This window comes from Larimichthys crocea, chromosome XVI (assembly GCF_000972845.2).
Source record: "Larimichthys crocea isolate SSNF chromosome XVI, L_crocea_2.0, whole genome shotgun sequence".
NCBI lineage: Eukaryota > Metazoa > Chordata > Actinopteri > Sciaenidae > Larimichthys > Larimichthys crocea.
Genome location: NC_040026.1, coordinates 7973597 through 7990463, shown reverse-complemented (window position 1 = coordinate 7990463; position 16867 = coordinate 7973597). Strand labels below are relative to the sequence as shown.

Here is a 16867-nt window from a genome sequence, read left to right as displayed (position 1 = left end):
CTGGCAGACATTCATATTCATAGGATGAATGATGGATGTACTTTCATGTGGCTCCATCATCACATCAGCTGTTCAGTTTTTCATCATCAGTATGAGCATATACCTTTGTTTTACGTTTGTAGAGCTTTATATGATATTAATTTAATAATTAAATAAATAATGACAAAGTTTGTTGTTACATGTTTACACTGTGTTCCAGACAGAAAGCCCTGTCAATAATTACCCTGGTGTTTCAGTAAAGATTGACCATTTGTCCTGTTGTGTCTCCATCTTGGCAGCTGAAAAGTCTAAAATTACTTGGTCGTCTTTTTTTAGCCTCCGCTGTTTTCAGACAGTCCAACCTGCTGCCTTAAGTTTGGAAAGTAGAAATAACTTTAGTGAATAAACACTGCTTTTTTTGTTTACTGCAGGCTTCTGTCTAAGCTGGGACCGAGTTAATACTTGCAACAAAACAAGAGGTTAGAGAGTAAATCTGGTGCGCAGCGTTTCAGTTCACAGCCCCGGTGTCAACTTCAGCGTGTGCCCGCCTGGTGAAGCTTTATTTCGGGGAACGACGCCCAGCAATGAACCGGTGAGGGTGCAAATGCACGGAGGGTTTTTCCTGCAGCAAAATGCACCGTTTTATCTAAATGAACTCTCAATATATGAAGCCAGGAAGTAACTTAATGCTTAAGCTGACTTGCTTATATGTTTTTTACATTTATGGTCAGAACATGTTGACATTACTTCACAAATTTACAAATTAAACTGGCCAGAAATGGTGGATACCTTTATATAAGAGTGCACTATTGCTGTTTTCATGGACTGAACATTATTACTTTTCCTTAGACTGTATCTTCGATCCCCAACTGCAAATATGAAGACTTTAATAACAACAAATGATAAAAGCCTTCCTTTAAACATATTGATCTCCCCCCACTGTGAGACCTTTCCAGAATATTATATATTACCTCAGTGCAGTTCCCACATCAAAGTGTCAGCAGCAGATCAGGCTGTTGAGCCTCCTATAACCACACAGTATGCTTTAATTTCATCCAGAGCAGTAGTGAAAGACATCATTAGTGATGTTACTGTTGTTTTTCCACAGCTTCGGTTGAAATTACTGTACAGAATATAAATGATCTTGTTAAATCTAATAAAACAGATTCTCCTCAGCAGTTTATGAGCCGTTAAAAAATGCATCTGCATTAGTAATTTTCTGGTTTGAGGGTTCTTTTAGTTGCTTACTTTGCTTATGGCTCTGACAAGCACTTTGAAAGTGGCATAATATTTGTTAACACATGGATAATAGTCACTTTCTGCCTGTTTTGCCTCAGCAGATCTGCCACACTGGAGCACTATAAGGCAGGCATGTTGCTGAGTGGTGTTGGTGATGCTCTAGGATACAGGAACCAGCTGTGGGAGTACAATGAGTCGGGACCTGTTATTCACCAGGTCAGTGGAGGGCCAACATAGAAACAGAGGTCATACTACAAAATTTGGCCTTCAGGGATCCTGTATAGGGTTTTGTGGGACAGTAAGTCCTATGCTAAATAAAACTTAATGGGTTAAGTTTGTGATAAAGCTTAAAATTTCCTGTTCTTGCAGGAGCTGAAGGAGCTCGGCGGTCTAAAGAACATCAAGGCTGAGCTCCCAGACTGGCCCGTAAGTGATGACACGGTTCTGCATCTGGCAACGGCTGAAGGCCTGGCAACTGGTGAGCTCAAATGACATTGAACCCATTCGCTCTCTCCTTCGTTCCAAATAAGGAATTGATTGAATTTATCTGATGTGGCGTTCTGATGAGGCTTCATCAGGCCACGCACCACACCCTCCCCTTCTCATGAGCTCCAACTAAAGGTTAAATCTAATCTCCAGTCTTGCCTTGATTTGCTGCTCTATTACGACTCCGCATGAGTGGAAGGAAATTGGTAGAAATTCCACTTGACCTTTACTGTGACAAAGCAAACAACCAGCCTTGTTAACAGATGTGTTACGTCTTTAAAAACCTTAATACGGACTTAATCGTCTGCGGTTTGAACATGTTGTCTCCATCGTAGGGAAGACGGGGGAGGAGCTCTTGCATGAGGTGGCTGCACGATATGTGGAGGGTATGAAAGACATGGACGGGAGGAAACCAGGGCCTTCGAGCATGCTGGGTGAGACATGTAATTATATCACATTAATTTGTAGCAATGGCAGAGATTTAACTTTTCATTTGCTCTTTTAGGAGTCTCCCAGCTGAAGCCTGGAGAGGAAGGGGGCTACAGAGTGGCCTATAACCCAGAGGGGACTGGCTGTGGAGCAGCCATGAGGTCCATGTGTATTGGCCTCAGGTAAGACACCTGTCCTGAGAATAAATACATAATAACTCATCCTTTACGCATTCCAGTTACAATGTTCTGTGTTTTGCCTGAGCTCTCCATGAGTGTGGTTATCATTTTTTATTGTCAATGACCTTGTAGTATCCGTCTCTGAGCAGGTACAGGTACAAATCTATGCAATATTTGATCAATTTCTATCAAATATTAGGTGTCCTAACAAATAAAGGCACTTCTAGGCAATATATAAATCCTCTCACTCATTATGTTTAAGTGAAGAAGAGTTGCCCTTCTTATGTTACTAACTTGACTTTCAAAGTTAAGGGCAGAGTCCAAAATAACACTGAAGTTCCTAACCTGTATTTCATTTAGTCATTTAGCTTTTACAATTTCACAACAAATGGATATAATCACGGTACAGTGCGACAAAGACATCTTAGTGCAGCAAAAAGTTCAAGTGGTCTACAGTAGAAGGGAATGGTTTAGCATGTCCAGTTGTTGGTAGTGCTTAGAGAGGAGGTAGGGAGGGACGCCCATGATCTGGTAGGAACAGAGACAGTAACTGTGTGTGAACGCATTTCCTCCCACAGAAAGTTCTCACAAAAAGAAATTAGGGAATCAATGAGGGTTTCCAGATTTATTGTTTATTCCGGTGACACCTTCAGATATCTAGTTTTGTCCAAAAATTGACAAAAAAAAACAAAGATATTCAATTTCTAATGGTGTGAAACAGTGAAAACAAGCTTTAGTTTCTGGGATTCATTTGTTTCTGAATGGTAGTAAAAAAACAAACAAACATTCAGGCTGGATCACTTCGGATGTTGATGCACAAAACAGTGGCAGCGCTGCAATTTATTTTGGTCACCCAGAGACCCGTAGAAAACGTGACATTGAACATTTCACGGTTAATTTACAGCTGCTGCTCTCATCCAAACATAATTTATAATAACATTCTTTGATCAGTAAGCAGAAAATAATAAAAAAAATAACAGAGTTTTTGAGTGAAAACATTAGCTGGAGCCAGTAAATAAATCATGGCGTGGCATGGCGTCAATTAAAGCATAAAAATTAGTAATTACTGTAAACATTGTTTGTACTACAGCAGAATGCTTCAACAAATTCCTCAGCTGTAGGATTATTTCCTTAAATATGACTTAATTACTTTGCTCTCACCAGGTATCCAAAGCCTGACCAGCTGTTGTCTTTGGTGGCGGTTGCCGTGGAGACAGGCAGGATGACCCATCCTCACCCCACCGGTTTCCTGGGAGCGGTAGCATCGGCCCTTTTTACAGCGTACGCCATCCAGCGCAGGCCAATCACGACGTGGGGTCTAGGCCTGCTCAGTGAGGCCTGTCCAATAGCGAAGAACTTTGTTCAAGGTCGAGGCTACGCTGTCGAGGAGACAGAGAGAGACTGGGGCTACTTCTGTGACAAGTGGCAGTGGTATGAAATCAGACTTGTTGTTCAAATTCAGGCTCCCAGCATCAGCAATTTTAGTCTCAAGCCATCAATGATGACAGGAGGCTTGTACTAAAATGTCACATCAGGTCAGCAGCACTGAGCTCGTGTGTGTGTTCGCATGCTGTATATATAATCACTGACATACACAGCTGTCTTCACCTGATATTTACTGTAAAAATGATATGATATGATCAGGATGTCTGTAAACCTTGGAATGACTCATTGCTTCTGTCACTCCTGGAGAATCACATTACTCTGGAGGATAGTGCAGATGTCAGGAGAAACTCTTACCTCCGTCCACAGGTACCTGGATTTCAGAGGCATCTCTAACGGGATAGGGCCTCCGGTTTTTCCCTCTTCCTACAGCCCAGCGGAGAGAGATGAAGCCTATAAGAGCTTCAGCCTGTCGGGCTGGGCGGGACGCAGCGGACACGACGCTCCCATGATAGCGCTCGACGCCCTGCTGGGAGCCGGTTCGGACTGGGAAGAGCTGATGAGCAGAGCAGGCTTCCATGGAGGTCAGAAAATGGATCTTATAGGCTGACAGGGAAGTCTGTTTTAACCTTAATTCTACAAGACCTTTACCAAATCTCTAATTCCTAAAGATTATAAACTTTATACCTAAATATAGGCTGATTTAGTATTAGGCCTAGTCCTTTGCCAAAACCCAGCCTTCAGGTTTGGCATGTCTACATATATCATAGGTGGACTTAATATTTTCACATCTTTTTGCATTTTTGCATACATTCATCTCTTTATTTTAAACACAGGTGTCTTCCCAAAGTCTTTCTCGTCTAGTCGTGCCACTTCCTGCTCAGGCAAGCCATATGGACTAATGGTCCAAACTCTAATTGGTCTCCATCCGTCATTGTCATTGAGGACAGGAGCAGCTTTGCAATGGTGGCACAAATGAAGTGTAAAGGATACTTCGTTCATGCGGCTGTTAGTGAACAAGTCGTCGTTACAACAAAGGATGACATTTTAAAAAATCTTCTTATGAACCTTGGAAATTGAAGTCATCCTAGCAGATGTTCTGATTTGGCCCAAGTGTTAGAGCTGTCCACGGCTTCAGTTATTGTGATTAATACGCACTTTTTGTCATTAGGTTAAATTCTGCAAAAAACTGAGTTGACAGCTCTATCTGTGCAAGGCGGGAACTTGTACTGATGTGCAACACGTGTCATTTACTGTAACAAAAAATTTAAATGCAAAAAGAAAGTAAGTTCCTAACTTACATAAACACGTCATGATAGATGTTTAACGAGAGTATCAAGACCATAAAAACCTTTTCTGAACAACAGCCAACAAATGCTCGCATTATCTTTCTTAAATTTACAATAGCTAACAAAAGTTACTGGCCATACCAGACCATTTTAATTGGTTAAGTGTAAAAAAAAAATAGTTCTGCTTATGAAAGTGTTTTTGTATTGTATATTTTTCTTCCTTAAAAGTCACTTAGTCTCACTTTAATTTGAAAGAACAACTTTTTAGCGGCCAGTTGCCTATTTACACATCGAGCATAGATACAAAGCAACTCACCGGAGTTCATTAGTATTTTCATTGATGGATGTTAAGTCCAATATTTATCCTCTTAACTTTTTGGTTTTAACTGATTTCTGAGGAAAACATCTAGCATCTAGAGTGTGCAGTGGGTAACACTGAGAGACTGAACCAAAACATTCAGGTTTGCAGGCTGGAAAACCAAAATAAATTCAAAAGATACGAAGAAGCTCTGGAGCAGAGGGGATGTGCACAGAAAGAGACTATAGCAGCTTTAAACCTAAAAAAAGATCTACATTAATTAAACACAGAAACACTATGGAGTTCCGCGTCATCAAAGGAGTTAAGCTCATGCTGCTCTCTTCTCTGTTTCATCTCCTTCCTTCCCAGGCGACAGTGACAGCACAGCAGTGATCGCCGCCTGCTGCTGGGGTCTCCTCTACGGCACCCAGGGGGTCCCTGAAGGCAACTACTCAAACCTGGAGTACAGAGACCGGCTGGAGCGTAGCGCAGAGCAGCTCTACGCCCTGTCACACTGAGAAGGATGTCAAAGCCTGCAGTACTGACAGAGGGTGTCCAAACAACTTGCAGTGAAGGGGAAACTAGGCCGTGGACTCTTGACACAATGACGTAGACTAGCTGGTACGCTTGGTAGTACATCGATATTAATGTGCTGTCACATAAGCAAAGCGTGGTGTCATACTTGCCTGAAGGTGAAGCAGTGTCCCACTAACCCAAAGAGGAGTCATTCTGCCACAACAAGAACTGTGTGCCTTGTGATATTGGCACTGAGCCTCAGCTGTATTAAAAGGGGTCCCCCTAGTGACCATTTTAAATGAACATGCAGTTTTTTTTTTTTTTTAAACCACTGAGTGTAACAAATCCAAGCTAATGAGAATGTGTAGAGAATACAAAAAAAAGTCCCCTGGGACTCAATTACTTCATTTTGTCTCTCTGACATAACAGCAGCTGCTTAGCGAGCTTCAAATTAAATGCGCTCGTTATGGTCTAATGAAAAATAAAAAGTTGTGTCTCATTGTAGTTGTTACTTCATGCAGTGCAGAGCAGAACTGACTGCGATACTTACAAGCACAATTAATGCTGCAATAAATTTAAACAAACAAATCTTTGTAGTTGAGTTGAAAACTTTATTTTTTGGTCATTGTTGTTTTTATTATTTTTTTTGTCTTGTCCATTTTTTTTTATTATTAATTATATTTTTCTACAGAAGAGAAGAGAAGCAAAGGGGGTGGTTTTAACTACAAGATCGAGTTAAAAAAAAGAAGAAAAAAAAAAGGAAGAAAGAAATTGATTTGCTAAAAATCCCCCTCCTCTTCAAATCCCTCCATTCATGCTGTATTCATGAGAATCCCGTGAGAGTCTGTTTCCCATTTGTGTCATGGTACTTACAAAACCCCACCAGGCTAAAAACACATTGCTGGAAGATAAAGTGCCTGCTGCTGTTTTTCATCCGTGTCTTTTCCTCTCCGACTGGTCCGCCCAGCGAGGTGCCTCATGTCTCTGAAAAGGGGAGAAGTTGGAGAGAAGAGCAGGATGGCAGCAGGGGGGGGTGGGGCGATACGCTGCTGCTGTCGTCTGCCACCTTCATCATTAGCATTAAAAAAGGTCCTCGTCTTGGGGTTGACGCCGAGGTTTGTTACAGATGAACAATACAGCAGAAGCATAAGGTGCTGTGAGACTTTTTTATTCCTGTCCTCTTCTCTCCTCTGCACGATCCTGTCCATTTGCTTTATGTTTTTTTTTTTTTCTATGAGTCACGTTCAGTCTGGGCCTCACATCCAGCAGGCAGTGGGGATGTTGGGGCTCATTCCTGGGTACAGTTTGGGAGGTAAGGGGGGAGGGGGCAGATGGAGTTTAGTTTCCAGGCGGATGGAAGGGAGCAGTGTGTGTTACCTGCATTGCTGTGGGAGGTAAAAGAACAACGAGATCTATAAATGCTATACTTCAACATCACAGGAAGTGAATATGAGTCACCGGTATGTGGGGTTATGTCTCGTACCTTGTGGATGTCCTATGTAAAAGTGTTGGTGTGCTCCTTGCTGAGGTCCGTGCTGGGGGTGCTGAGGCACAGAGCCTGGGCCCTGCTGAGGGGGGTGCTGTAACATCATGACCTGGTGCTGACCGTGGCCTCCTGAGTGGTGCGGACCTGACATGGCTCCCTGTATGTGGGCCTGGGGAGGACGTGACACAGTTGACTGACTAATTGAGTTTCCAAATAACACAAAATTTGAGTTTTATTTGAGAAATACTTGAGGAAAAGCAGCAGCAGCAGCAGCACTGTGGATCCATACCTGTTGCATCTGTCCCAGAGGATACGCTAGTGGATTTCCCTGGTGGATGCTGTAGCCCTGAATGTAAGAGCCCTGTGGAGACGTGTGGCCAGGCGGCATGTTGGGTGGGGTGGGTGCTGACAGGGGACCTGAGTGGTACAAAGGCTGGGGCTGTGGGCCTGACTGGGCATTCTGAAAGAGATCACAACACCAAAATGTTAAGAGATAAACGAAATCACAAAACCTGTGCCCCAGAGGTTATACCCTCCTACAAAAAAGGAGTCCTTCAGAGGACCTGAAGGCCGGGTTAAACAAGCACATCCTCTTGTGCGTTTCTGCACTCTGTGACTCCATTTGCAGTCCACAAGCAAGCAACACTGTAAAACTGTTTTTCAAGTATAAAACCAGTTACAAATACTGGCAAACTAACTTCAGCTGTCTGGTTGTGGTGGAGGCTTCTATGTTATGTAGTTCATCCAGAAAAGTCTGGATACTTTGTCAGATCTCGCCTCTGGTTCGGGGAAAAAATAAAGTGTCTTGGTGTATTTTGTGTTCTTACCTGTCCAGGGCTAGGTGCAGCGTGCTGGGGAGGGGGCTGGTTGCCTGTCGGGGTACTGGAGGGCTGGGGCTGATGAACTGCACCCGAATGGTGGGAGAAGGACTGTTGAGCTACACAGAAAAAGAGATGATGTTACATGTGACTCTTTTATAATATTATATTATACTGATAACTGTCTGACCTCTCTGACTTACCGTAGATGCCCTGCTGTGGTCCCTGAGGTCCTTCCCCCTGTGACGGGAACTGGGGGCCTCCTGGAGGTCCCACAGCTGGTGGGTGAGGACCCCCACCTTGACCTATGATCCTGGCTCCACCCTGCACCATGGTGGGGTACATCTGCTGGACAATTTTTAAATATTTAAATGTGGAAGCTTCCTTATGTTACGCCACGGCAAACATTTTGCTGACCATTTCAAACCTTGATTATAAACGGGTCTAGTTGGTAGATATCATACCTGTCCAGTGAAGGGTGTCATGGCCATGACCTGCTGCTGGCCGTACTGCTGTGGGGTGTACTGCAGGTAGGACTGAGGGTAGGGGGATGCTACCAGCGGGGCGCCAGCTGCTGACGCTGCAGCTTGTAACATGGGGGTCGCTGAAGTCCCATGGTCAGACCGCTGAGCCACGACTGAGCCTGGTGGACGCAAAGAATTATCAAGACGACAAAAACATGGAGGTAAAAACAGAGATACAGTTACAGCGAAAGGATGTTTTTATTTTTTATTTTGTAAAGTCACTGTGGTGTCACTACGCTGTTGAAAGTTACAGGAATCTGGTACTTTGTAGTACGACACCTCTATAATACACAACACCTCTTGGTACAGGGACAATGATAAAGGCATGTTGAAGTGAAACTGAAAAGCTTTAGTGTCAGCGATACGTACTGTGAGGTGCATTTCAAGCCTTTGATAAAAGATTCTCATTTAGAAGCAATTTACAACAAGTCCACAGACATACAGCACTGGAGAAAAGTAACGGTGCAGGTACCTTTGGTCCTGGGGTATTTCCCCTGGGGGACTGATGCCATGGTGTACTGGTACATTTGTGGAGTCTGAAAGACAAATCAAGAAGTCAACACAAGACAAGAGGGATTCATTTGAAGCTAGAACAATTCATGTACAATTTGATCACTGATTTACTATTTCAATCATTTTTCAAGACGAATAATCTTACAAATTTCAGATTTCTTTGTGGTATTCTATGATTATATGAGCATCTTTGGAGCTTTGGTTCATGTACCTGAATATAGGAGAGGTAGGGGGTGTTGTAGAGTGGGCCCTGACCGCCTGGGTGCTGAAGGACCACTGGGCTTGGAGGAGTTGGCCGAGGTGGGGTGGGCGCAGTGTTGGGCTTCGTCTGTAGGGTAATACAGTAAGAGGTAAATCTGCATGTCACTTACCACATCTCTCTACACAATCTACTTACCCTAGCTCTACTATAATATACTCCATGATCTACACATCACATTACTGAAGGGCTCTCTATGTACTACAGTCTAACTTTAAGACCTTTATATATCTCGAGGGAAACTTAGTAAAGTAGCAAAGAGTGCAAAGATAAAATATTAATGTCTTGAATGAATTAACTGGCTTACCATAGGTATTTGAGGTTTGATAGGGTTGAACTCTTTAGCATTAGGGTTTAAGGTTGATTTCTTCACTTGGCTAGGGGACCAAAAAAGAGAAAAACAATGTTTACAAATAACAATCATATTGCTATAAGTAAGCAGAATTTAAATAATTTACAATGATCCTTTCTGAAACTCACTCTGCCACGCCCTCCGGCCGCTCCGTCGTGTCAGACCTGGCGTCGTCGCTTCCTGGGGTCCTGGCTGGCTGTGGGACGGCCGGTGAATGCCTATCTGAAATGGGTGCTGAGGTGGTGGCTGTTGTGGCTCCAGGTATAGTTGCTGCGTCCTTGGTGGGGTCCTCTGCAGGTGCTGGCGAAGGCTGAGGTTGGGGCTGGGAAGGACTGGGAGCTGGAGGCTGAGGTTTGGGCTCTGAAGCGGGGTGAGCGTCTGATGGAGAGGGTTTGGCCGCGCTGGGTGGGACGCTCTCGCTGACGGCAGGAGGGGTGGCTCCTGCTGGAGAGCTGGGAGAGCTCGAGCTGCCTCCACTTGGCTGGAGCTGACAAAAAGAGGAAGATAAAGATTGAAACACCACACCACATCTAGTGAGGGACCAATAGCCACAATGCAAAGGTCCTTGAGTAGCAATGTCTGATTAAAAGTGAGTACACCCCTTCAGTAGCATACCGTCCTGGCTGAACATCAGCACCCAATAATTAGTATTTAATTTCATATGAAACATTAATGGTCACAACCAAGTGCATTAGCCATAAGTGATTTTTTTGTAGGAAGTCATCTAACATCAGTGATGTCTCAGGTCGCAGCCTCTTGATTAGTCACAGATTTTCTCATTTCACGCTTCATGGAAAGCCAGCTGAACTCTTACCCTGAATTCCTTTCCGAATTTTCGCAGCTCTTCAATCTGCGACCTTTGCTGAACTGAGGGAGCTGGTGGAGGAGAGAGGAAACAAAAGGTTAATGAACATTTGAAAACTGTGAACTCGGCGCACACTGTCAAAAAAAGCACAAGCGGATTGTATGTCCTTTGATGCAGGTGTCCAAATTAAAAGACTTATTTCCAGTGTTTAGCTCACACCTTTACTATTCTTGCTTTCCTCCGTGCTGCTCGGGCTCTCGGCTGAGCGTTCGATCGCAGCTGCTCCGAGGATCTCATTCACTGTAAACATGAGACAAACGACAAACCAATTAGTTGTAGCGCTTCATTAGATCTTCACTACATGACTCCTTATCAGACAGAAACAATTACTTTGACTTGGATTTCAAATTCTTAATGATACAACAGGGAGGTGAGAAGTGAGAGCGTACCATCGACTGGGAAGAGAGGGGCGGGGCCAGACGTCTTCTGGGGAGGCAGGGAGACGGACGATGTGTCCAAATAAGGCGTGTCCTGGGAAGGGCCTGATTTAGGAGAGCGAGTAGCTGCAAGGACATGAAAACAAAAGTTTTAGGAAAAATCCACTGAAAATATAAAGAGGACTTCATGACAGCTGCAGACTGAATGTACCTGCGGACTGAGCGTGAGAGTTTGCAGCGCGGACTGTTCTGCTCGACTGTGGGGGTCTTTGGGCTTTAGGAGATGTTCTGGCAGAGACTATAAGGCAAACGAAAAAAAAAAGTGTTATATAGTGTTTCACGATTCATACTAGCTTAGCAGACACCCACAGATGCTGCTAAAACTCTTTCTGACACGTTCACACACTCACCTCCATTAAGAGGCCTGCCAGCTTCAGACAGCGAGTGTGGGAGTGAGTGGGAATGAGGGACTGTGTGTCCGTGTGAGGCAGGAGGGCTGGCTGGGGATGGGGCAGCGGAAGTGGAGGCTGACGTGGGTGCCGGTCCTCCTGGTGAGGCAGGTGTGTACGGGCTTGCAGGGCCAGAGCCTGGGCCTGGGCTTGGGCTACCCTGGGGGTGGTGGGGAGCGTAGGCCCCGCCTCGGCCTGACAACGGGCTGTTTCTCTCTGAGGGGGAGGCACCGGGCTGGGGCCCAGTAGCAGAAGGCAGTGGAGGTCTGGGGGAAGAGGAAGATGGAGGTGTGGAGCGATAACCGCCGCTTAGACGGTTGTGGGGTGAAGGCCCGCTAGGACCTCTCTCAGCTCGTTCCCGCTCCCGGTTCATCTCTCTCTGGCGTTGAGGTAATGGAATGTACTTGCCCTCCCTGAAAGAGGAAGAGGATACATCACTTCATCATCGCACAGGGGCAACGTATAGGTGATACAAGAAATACTACACCATCCAAACTGACTGGTGAAGTTCATTCCTGATTTTTGAAACAGTAGAAGACAAGACAATCTCACTTTAAAGTCCCTTTAGTAACCCTAATTCTCTAGTCCTGGAGCTTCTGATCATATCACACAATGTTCTTCAGCAGATTGAACTTGTCTACTTGAACTGATTATGTGAAAGGATTGCAAGCTCCCTAACAGCCTCTAAATTAGACTGTTCAGTCAACTGCGGTTTCAGTCAAAAATGAAACTTGAAGCCACGGATTTAAAGTCAAATTTGGCAAGAAGTTTTCAAAGTGTTACGAAAACTTTAAATTGAAACATCTTCGACTCAGCCAACGTGTGATCCAATCAAACGGCTACTGAATGGTCTTTTTTGTCACATATCACACGTAGGTTAGATGCTTTAGTTTCAGGATAGTGGTATTGATCATGCTGACTCACCGTGATGCTTTGAAAAAAGGCCTGTTGTTCACATTGCTGCATAATAGTTTGACTAACATTACTGTCTACATGCCCCCCCTCCCTCCTACCTGTTTCCTGCTCCGGGACTGTCTCGCCCCCTTTCGCGCTCTCTGTCACGAGGACTCTCGCGGCCCCTCTCACGATCGCCGCCGTCCCGCACCACAGCACTGTACTTGTCCTCCTCGCTTTTGCCCTCGTCATTTTCCAGGCCGACACGATGGCGATACTGTGGGCTAGATTCAATCTCACTGGCCAGGCGAGCAGCACGTGCCTCCCTCTGCCGGAAGACTTCCGAGTTGCCCTTCTCCAGCGGTACGCTGGACAGCAGGAGGAAGGCGGGATTAAGAGAAATTAAAATTAAAGACAGGGACAGAAATAGTCAAATAAAAAGCCACGTGAGCCCAATTCTACAATTTCTGTCTTATCTTAGTCAGAATAATTTATCAATCATTTCTGAAAGCATCCATACGGTAACTTACGTATACATGGAAAGGCTGGAATCATATGTAGACGTAACTCCATATTTCACTTCATTGTAACGAAACATCTCATTGGCATCCCAGCCATTGGACTGAAGAAAAACACAAACAAATGTTTGTTATTAGTACAGTAACAGTTAATTATTCAAGGTTTCATTAATCAAATAAATAAGTGATGCAGTAACTGAGAGGTATTTATATAATTAGATTTTGTTGTTGCCGTTTTTGTGTGCGAGTTAGAGAGACAGATCGACTCACTGCATCATTCTCCAGATCGTAACTCTCTCCATTGCTGTCTCCTCCCTCCCATCTCTGTAAAACCTTCTCCTTGTGTTCTCCGTTGACTCGGGTGGAGCTGATGGCTGTGTCTGTGAAGGTGTCTGATACAAAAGATGTGAAAGAAAAAACATTATTTCCTTTTGGCAAGATTTATCTGCAGCCTGCATTTGGGCCAGATTTCAAACTATCAAATTACGTAACAAATCCACCATCATTTGCTTTTTTTTAACCATTAAACTGGAGCCTGGACTTGGAATCAATGATTTTCTCTCCGTTTTTCCCACGAGAACATGGGGCAATACAAACCAGTCAAGTCTAACATACAGTCTAACACAGATACATTACTCCTTGTTACATGAACCATGCACTTTGTCATCATTTACAGCACTTGAAGGACTATTTACTACAAATCAAGAGTGCTAGTCAATCGAGCAATCTCTTGCTCTTAGCGTTCACACAAAGCCAGCTTCTCTTCATCAGGAGGAACTTTGTCTTTGCTACAAATACATTGCAGGTCTGTGAAGAACTTAGTTATTTTTCTTTCCCCACGACCCCGACGTGTGTTTGTACCTCTGGTAGCATAGTTGAGGTCAACGTCTCTGCAGATCATAGTCACTAGGTCTGAGGGACTGAAGATCATAGTGTCTGTAATGTCCTCCCTCCGCGGCGGAGCCGACGTAGAACCCTCGTCCTCGCTGCGTTTATGTACAGCGTCCACGGCCAACTCGCACTACGGACAAAAACGTTGGAAAGGCAGCAGCAATTTTTAGGACGGAACAGAAACAACTGAAGAAAAGTCCTTGACACAAGTTTACCGGTATAGTGACCGGATTGCTGCATTACTTTATTATATTGGAAGAAGGAAGGGCGTGCCTGTGTGCTCAACAGGAGCTTCTTACCCGAGAACTTAGAGTCTTGAATATGCCTTCGAATACACTGCCGTTCTTCACTCTGATGTCACAGGTGGAACCCTGAGAGAGAGAGAAAGAAAGAAAGAAATATTTTGTCAAAAACCCAGAAAAGTGAGTAAGAAACAAACTAGGTCAAGGATAAATCCAAAATGGGAACAGCATCTTTGATTAATTAGACATAATTTGTACACTGCATCCTGTTCATATCAAAGATATAGCCACAGGATGTGCAGTCTACCTCTTTGCAAACAAATGTGATATATATGCTCGTTTTACAGTCAGGTGGAAAAAGGATTTTAACCAGGACCTTCGGCTGGCTGCCCTAACCCTTCCCTACCTGTGACAGACTCGGCAGATCATTAACTAAAGGTAGCTGTACAGTAGCAAAGTTAGATAGGCTATATCATTATGGGTCATGTCAAACGGGGTGATTCATGGTTTTCTGGAATAATCATCCTGGTTTGAGAAGAACCACTGAAACAAGCCAAATGACTTACCACGACAGCTGTGAGGAAATGAAGCATTCTGGCATTGTTGTACACACCCTCAAAGACCTGCAGACGGGAAAAATAGTGTCATTTTAAAAAGAACATGGTTTGATAAGGTTATTATGATATTGTGGTAACCACTACATGAAAAAAGGCAGCTGATTTACAGAAAACTCCTAAAGCATCCTTTCACAGGAAACAACATATGACGCACTCTCCTGACCACAAGTTTAAGCAACATTTGTTTCATAATGATATCGACTTATGTCACAGGTTCGTTCCTGCTTCCCGATTTCATTTGATTGCAGTTTCAAACACACGATAAGTTTCTATACAGAACCTTTTACACAGGATTAAAACATCACGTTTTAAAATCATGATCACTTGAGACAAAACGCTGATTTCTCATCTTACAGTTATGTTTGTCATTGCACCCTAAATACACAGGCAAGAGGTGAAGTGATTTAAATATATTTTGGTATAACCCATAAGGTTTTAACAATAAACACAAAATGCTGTGTGTTAGTTTCCTTTCCGTGATCACTGATACTCACAGGAGATGACTGGAATGATGGCTTGGCAGAAGTTCGATTCCTGTGGGGAAAAGCAACAGTTGAAACACGTTAATCAGCTTAGAAGTAAAAAAGGAGTATAACGTGTTTTCAAAGCCTGTCAAGGCAGTATCACATCCAGCCAGATTATAAAGATGTTGACAGGCTTACTCAGAGCCCAAATCAACATTCCTACAGCACTGAAAATGTATCTGTAGTGCATAAATCATCAATCGTGGATGAATTTATACTGTACAGATCCTGTCAGGCTCCAGCTTTGTGGCTTTGAGCTAAAAAGGCATGTGAACTGATATTCAGTGAGGTAATTATGTGGCATAATTTTCAATATCGCAACTTCCAAACATCTCAAAAACACATTTAAAAGTGGATCACATCATTTTTATCTCATTTATTAAAGAAGCAAAAGTGACAGCTTCATCATTTTTTTAGATGAACAACCTGGATTTTGAATGTACCCTGCGCACATGTGATGGTGTCACTTCCAGTCACACTCACGGTTACAAAACAAAGAGTGAAACTAGACTTCAGTAAACACACACACACACTGATCTCACAGATTTAGATATGACCTTGTGGTGGCCATAAAATCTCTTCCATGTTAGTCACACAGCTCCTATATTAAACTTACTGTAGCTACAAAGTCTTATTATCGCTGAATGTTACATGATTTAAACATCACTGCACTGACAGGCCAGATAAACTTTGTATCGCTTCTCGGCTCATTTGCCTCCACCAAACTTGAACCCACCTCAAGTTAGTTGTCCTCAAATTTAAAAGGGGTTGTGATTGGCTTACGAGCAGTGTCAATCTAGCATAGACTAATCTTATTGGCCTGGAGATAAACTTTATTTCCGAGACACACCCACTGAGCATACGGCGCTTTAACCGGTAGGCCTCTAAGTCACAGGACAATCCTCGGACTATCCTGACAGGGAACCCCCAACACACACACACACAACCCGCTTACCTCCCGGCCGGTGTCCTGTTGCCGCTGTTGATGCCGCTGACTGGGGAAGACATACCACCGGGGCCCGAGGTTCCGTTAGACGCTTTTCTCCCGCCCGAGCCGGGTTGCTGCTGTTGTTTCAGCATTGCGAAGCACAAGGCTTAGACAGTACCAAGAGTAAACTAACTTATAAAACACTAACACCTCTCGATGTGATGTTGCTAAGCAGCGCAGAGCCGGTGTAACCTCAATAATAAGACCGGCTATTGTAGCTAATCTTGCTAAGTGAGTCGCTTGTGGCCTAAAATGTAGTAAAGGCAAAACCTCAGTATTTTTTAATTAAACGTAGCATATAACACAACAGATGCCACCTAACTACCTACTTTGTAACCACAGTGGTTGTGTCAAATGAAGCGACTCATAAAATTACACGAGTTTCGGGTATAATTATTCAGCTAGCTGAGTTAGCATTAGCTCACTTCTGGCGCTCTCCCTCCGGGATTTACTTTCTTCTCTCGGCCGCGTCGCCTTAAAAAAAAAAAAACTCCGGCACCGCTGACCCTTCCGTGTAAAAATAAAGGTCCTAGCGTTACTGTCAGTTGCCTTAGGAAGTTAGATTTTTTTTTGTTTGTTGTTCAGGTTTCTTGCTAGAAAACCTGCTGCGGTCGGTCAACACCACCTCTCGGTAGGTTCACTTGACTCAATCCGCGCGGGGCTGACTGGAAACCGGCTGGAAAGGGGGGAGGGGGGCGTTGACGTGCGCGCACGCCTTTGACCTACTAGTGAGCGCGCGTACGTGGAGTAAT

The 16867-nt window shown here is 44.0% G+C and overlaps 2 protein-coding genes across 8 annotated transcripts; one reads left to right on the top strand and one right to left on the bottom strand.

Moving 5' to 3' along the window:
- The first annotated feature begins 248 nt into the window (after positions 1-248).
- adprh (ADP-ribosylarginine hydrolase) lies at positions 249-6543 on the top strand. Of its 3 annotated transcripts, none has more exons than XM_027289617.1 (8): positions 249-571; positions 1317-1434; positions 1588-1696; positions 2040-2138; positions 2210-2315; positions 3477-3743; positions 4128-4279; positions 5652-6543. In XM_027289617.1, the coding sequence occupies exons 1-8, from the start codon at positions 564-566 to the stop codon at positions 5798-5800; spliced, it is 1008 nt and encodes a 335-aa protein (XP_027145418.1). In that variant the 5' UTR covers positions 249-563; the 3' UTR covers positions 5801-6543. The 3 variants fall into 3 exon arrangements, with proteins under 3 accessions (XP_027145418.1, XP_019128656.2, XP_019128657.2); XM_019273111.2 differs by having other exon boundaries at positions 250-571; positions 4065-4279; XM_019273112.2 differs by having other exon boundaries at positions 251-571; positions 1320-1434; positions 4065-4279.
- LOC104926881 (ataxin-2-like protein) lies at positions 6396-16757 on the bottom strand. Of its 5 annotated transcripts, XM_019273108.2 has the most exons (24): positions 16541-16755; positions 16083-16192; positions 15098-15137; positions 14553-14609; positions 14044-14115; positions 13715-13874; positions 13124-13245; positions 12866-12957; positions 12455-12703; positions 11403-11854; positions 11204-11290; positions 11005-11118; positions 10775-10855; positions 10565-10626; positions 9879-10237; positions 9706-9784; positions 9351-9467; positions 9099-9162; positions 8567-8745; positions 8306-8450; positions 8112-8221; positions 7574-7744; positions 7282-7453; positions 6987-7183 (listed from the first exon to the last, which is right to left on the bottom strand). In XM_019273108.2, exons 2-24 carry the CDS (start codon positions 16133-16135, stop codon positions 7137-7139), a joined length of 3084 nt encoding a protein of 1027 aa, XP_019128653.2. In that variant the 5' UTR covers positions 16136-16192; positions 16541-16755; the 3' UTR covers positions 6987-7136. The 5 variants fall into 5 exon arrangements, with proteins under 5 accessions (XP_019128652.2, XP_019128653.2, XP_019128649.2 ...); XM_019273107.2 differs by having other exon boundaries at positions 6396-7092; positions 16083-16757; XM_019273104.2 differs by having other exon boundaries at positions 16083-16756.
- Positions 16758-16867: the final 110 nt, after the last annotated feature.

Excerpts from the sequence above, each read along its gene's own strand:
- adprh (XM_019273111.2), top strand. Across the intron at positions 1,697-2,039 it reads GGCTGAAGGCCTGGCAACTG|GGAAGACGGGGGAGGAGCTC; the intron begins GTGAGCTCAAAT and ends TCTCCATCGTAG. Across the intron at positions 2,316-3,476 it reads TCCATGTGTATTGGCCTCAG|GTATCCAAAGCCTGACCAGC; the intron begins GTAAGACACCTG and ends TGCTCTCACCAG.
- LOC104926881 (XM_019273104.2), bottom strand. The coding sequence starts at position 16,207 with ATGCTGAAACAACAGCAGCAACCCGGCTCGGGCGGGAGAAAAGCGTCT. Across the intron at positions 15,138-16,082 it reads AACAGGACACCGGCCGGGAG|GAATCGAACTTCTGCCAAGC; the intron begins GTAAGCGGGTTG and ends TTTTCCCCACAG. Across the intron at positions 12,704-12,865 it reads TCCAGCCTTTCCATGTATAC|CGTACCGCTGGAGAAGGGCA; the intron begins GTAAGTTACCGT and ends CCTGCTGTCCAG.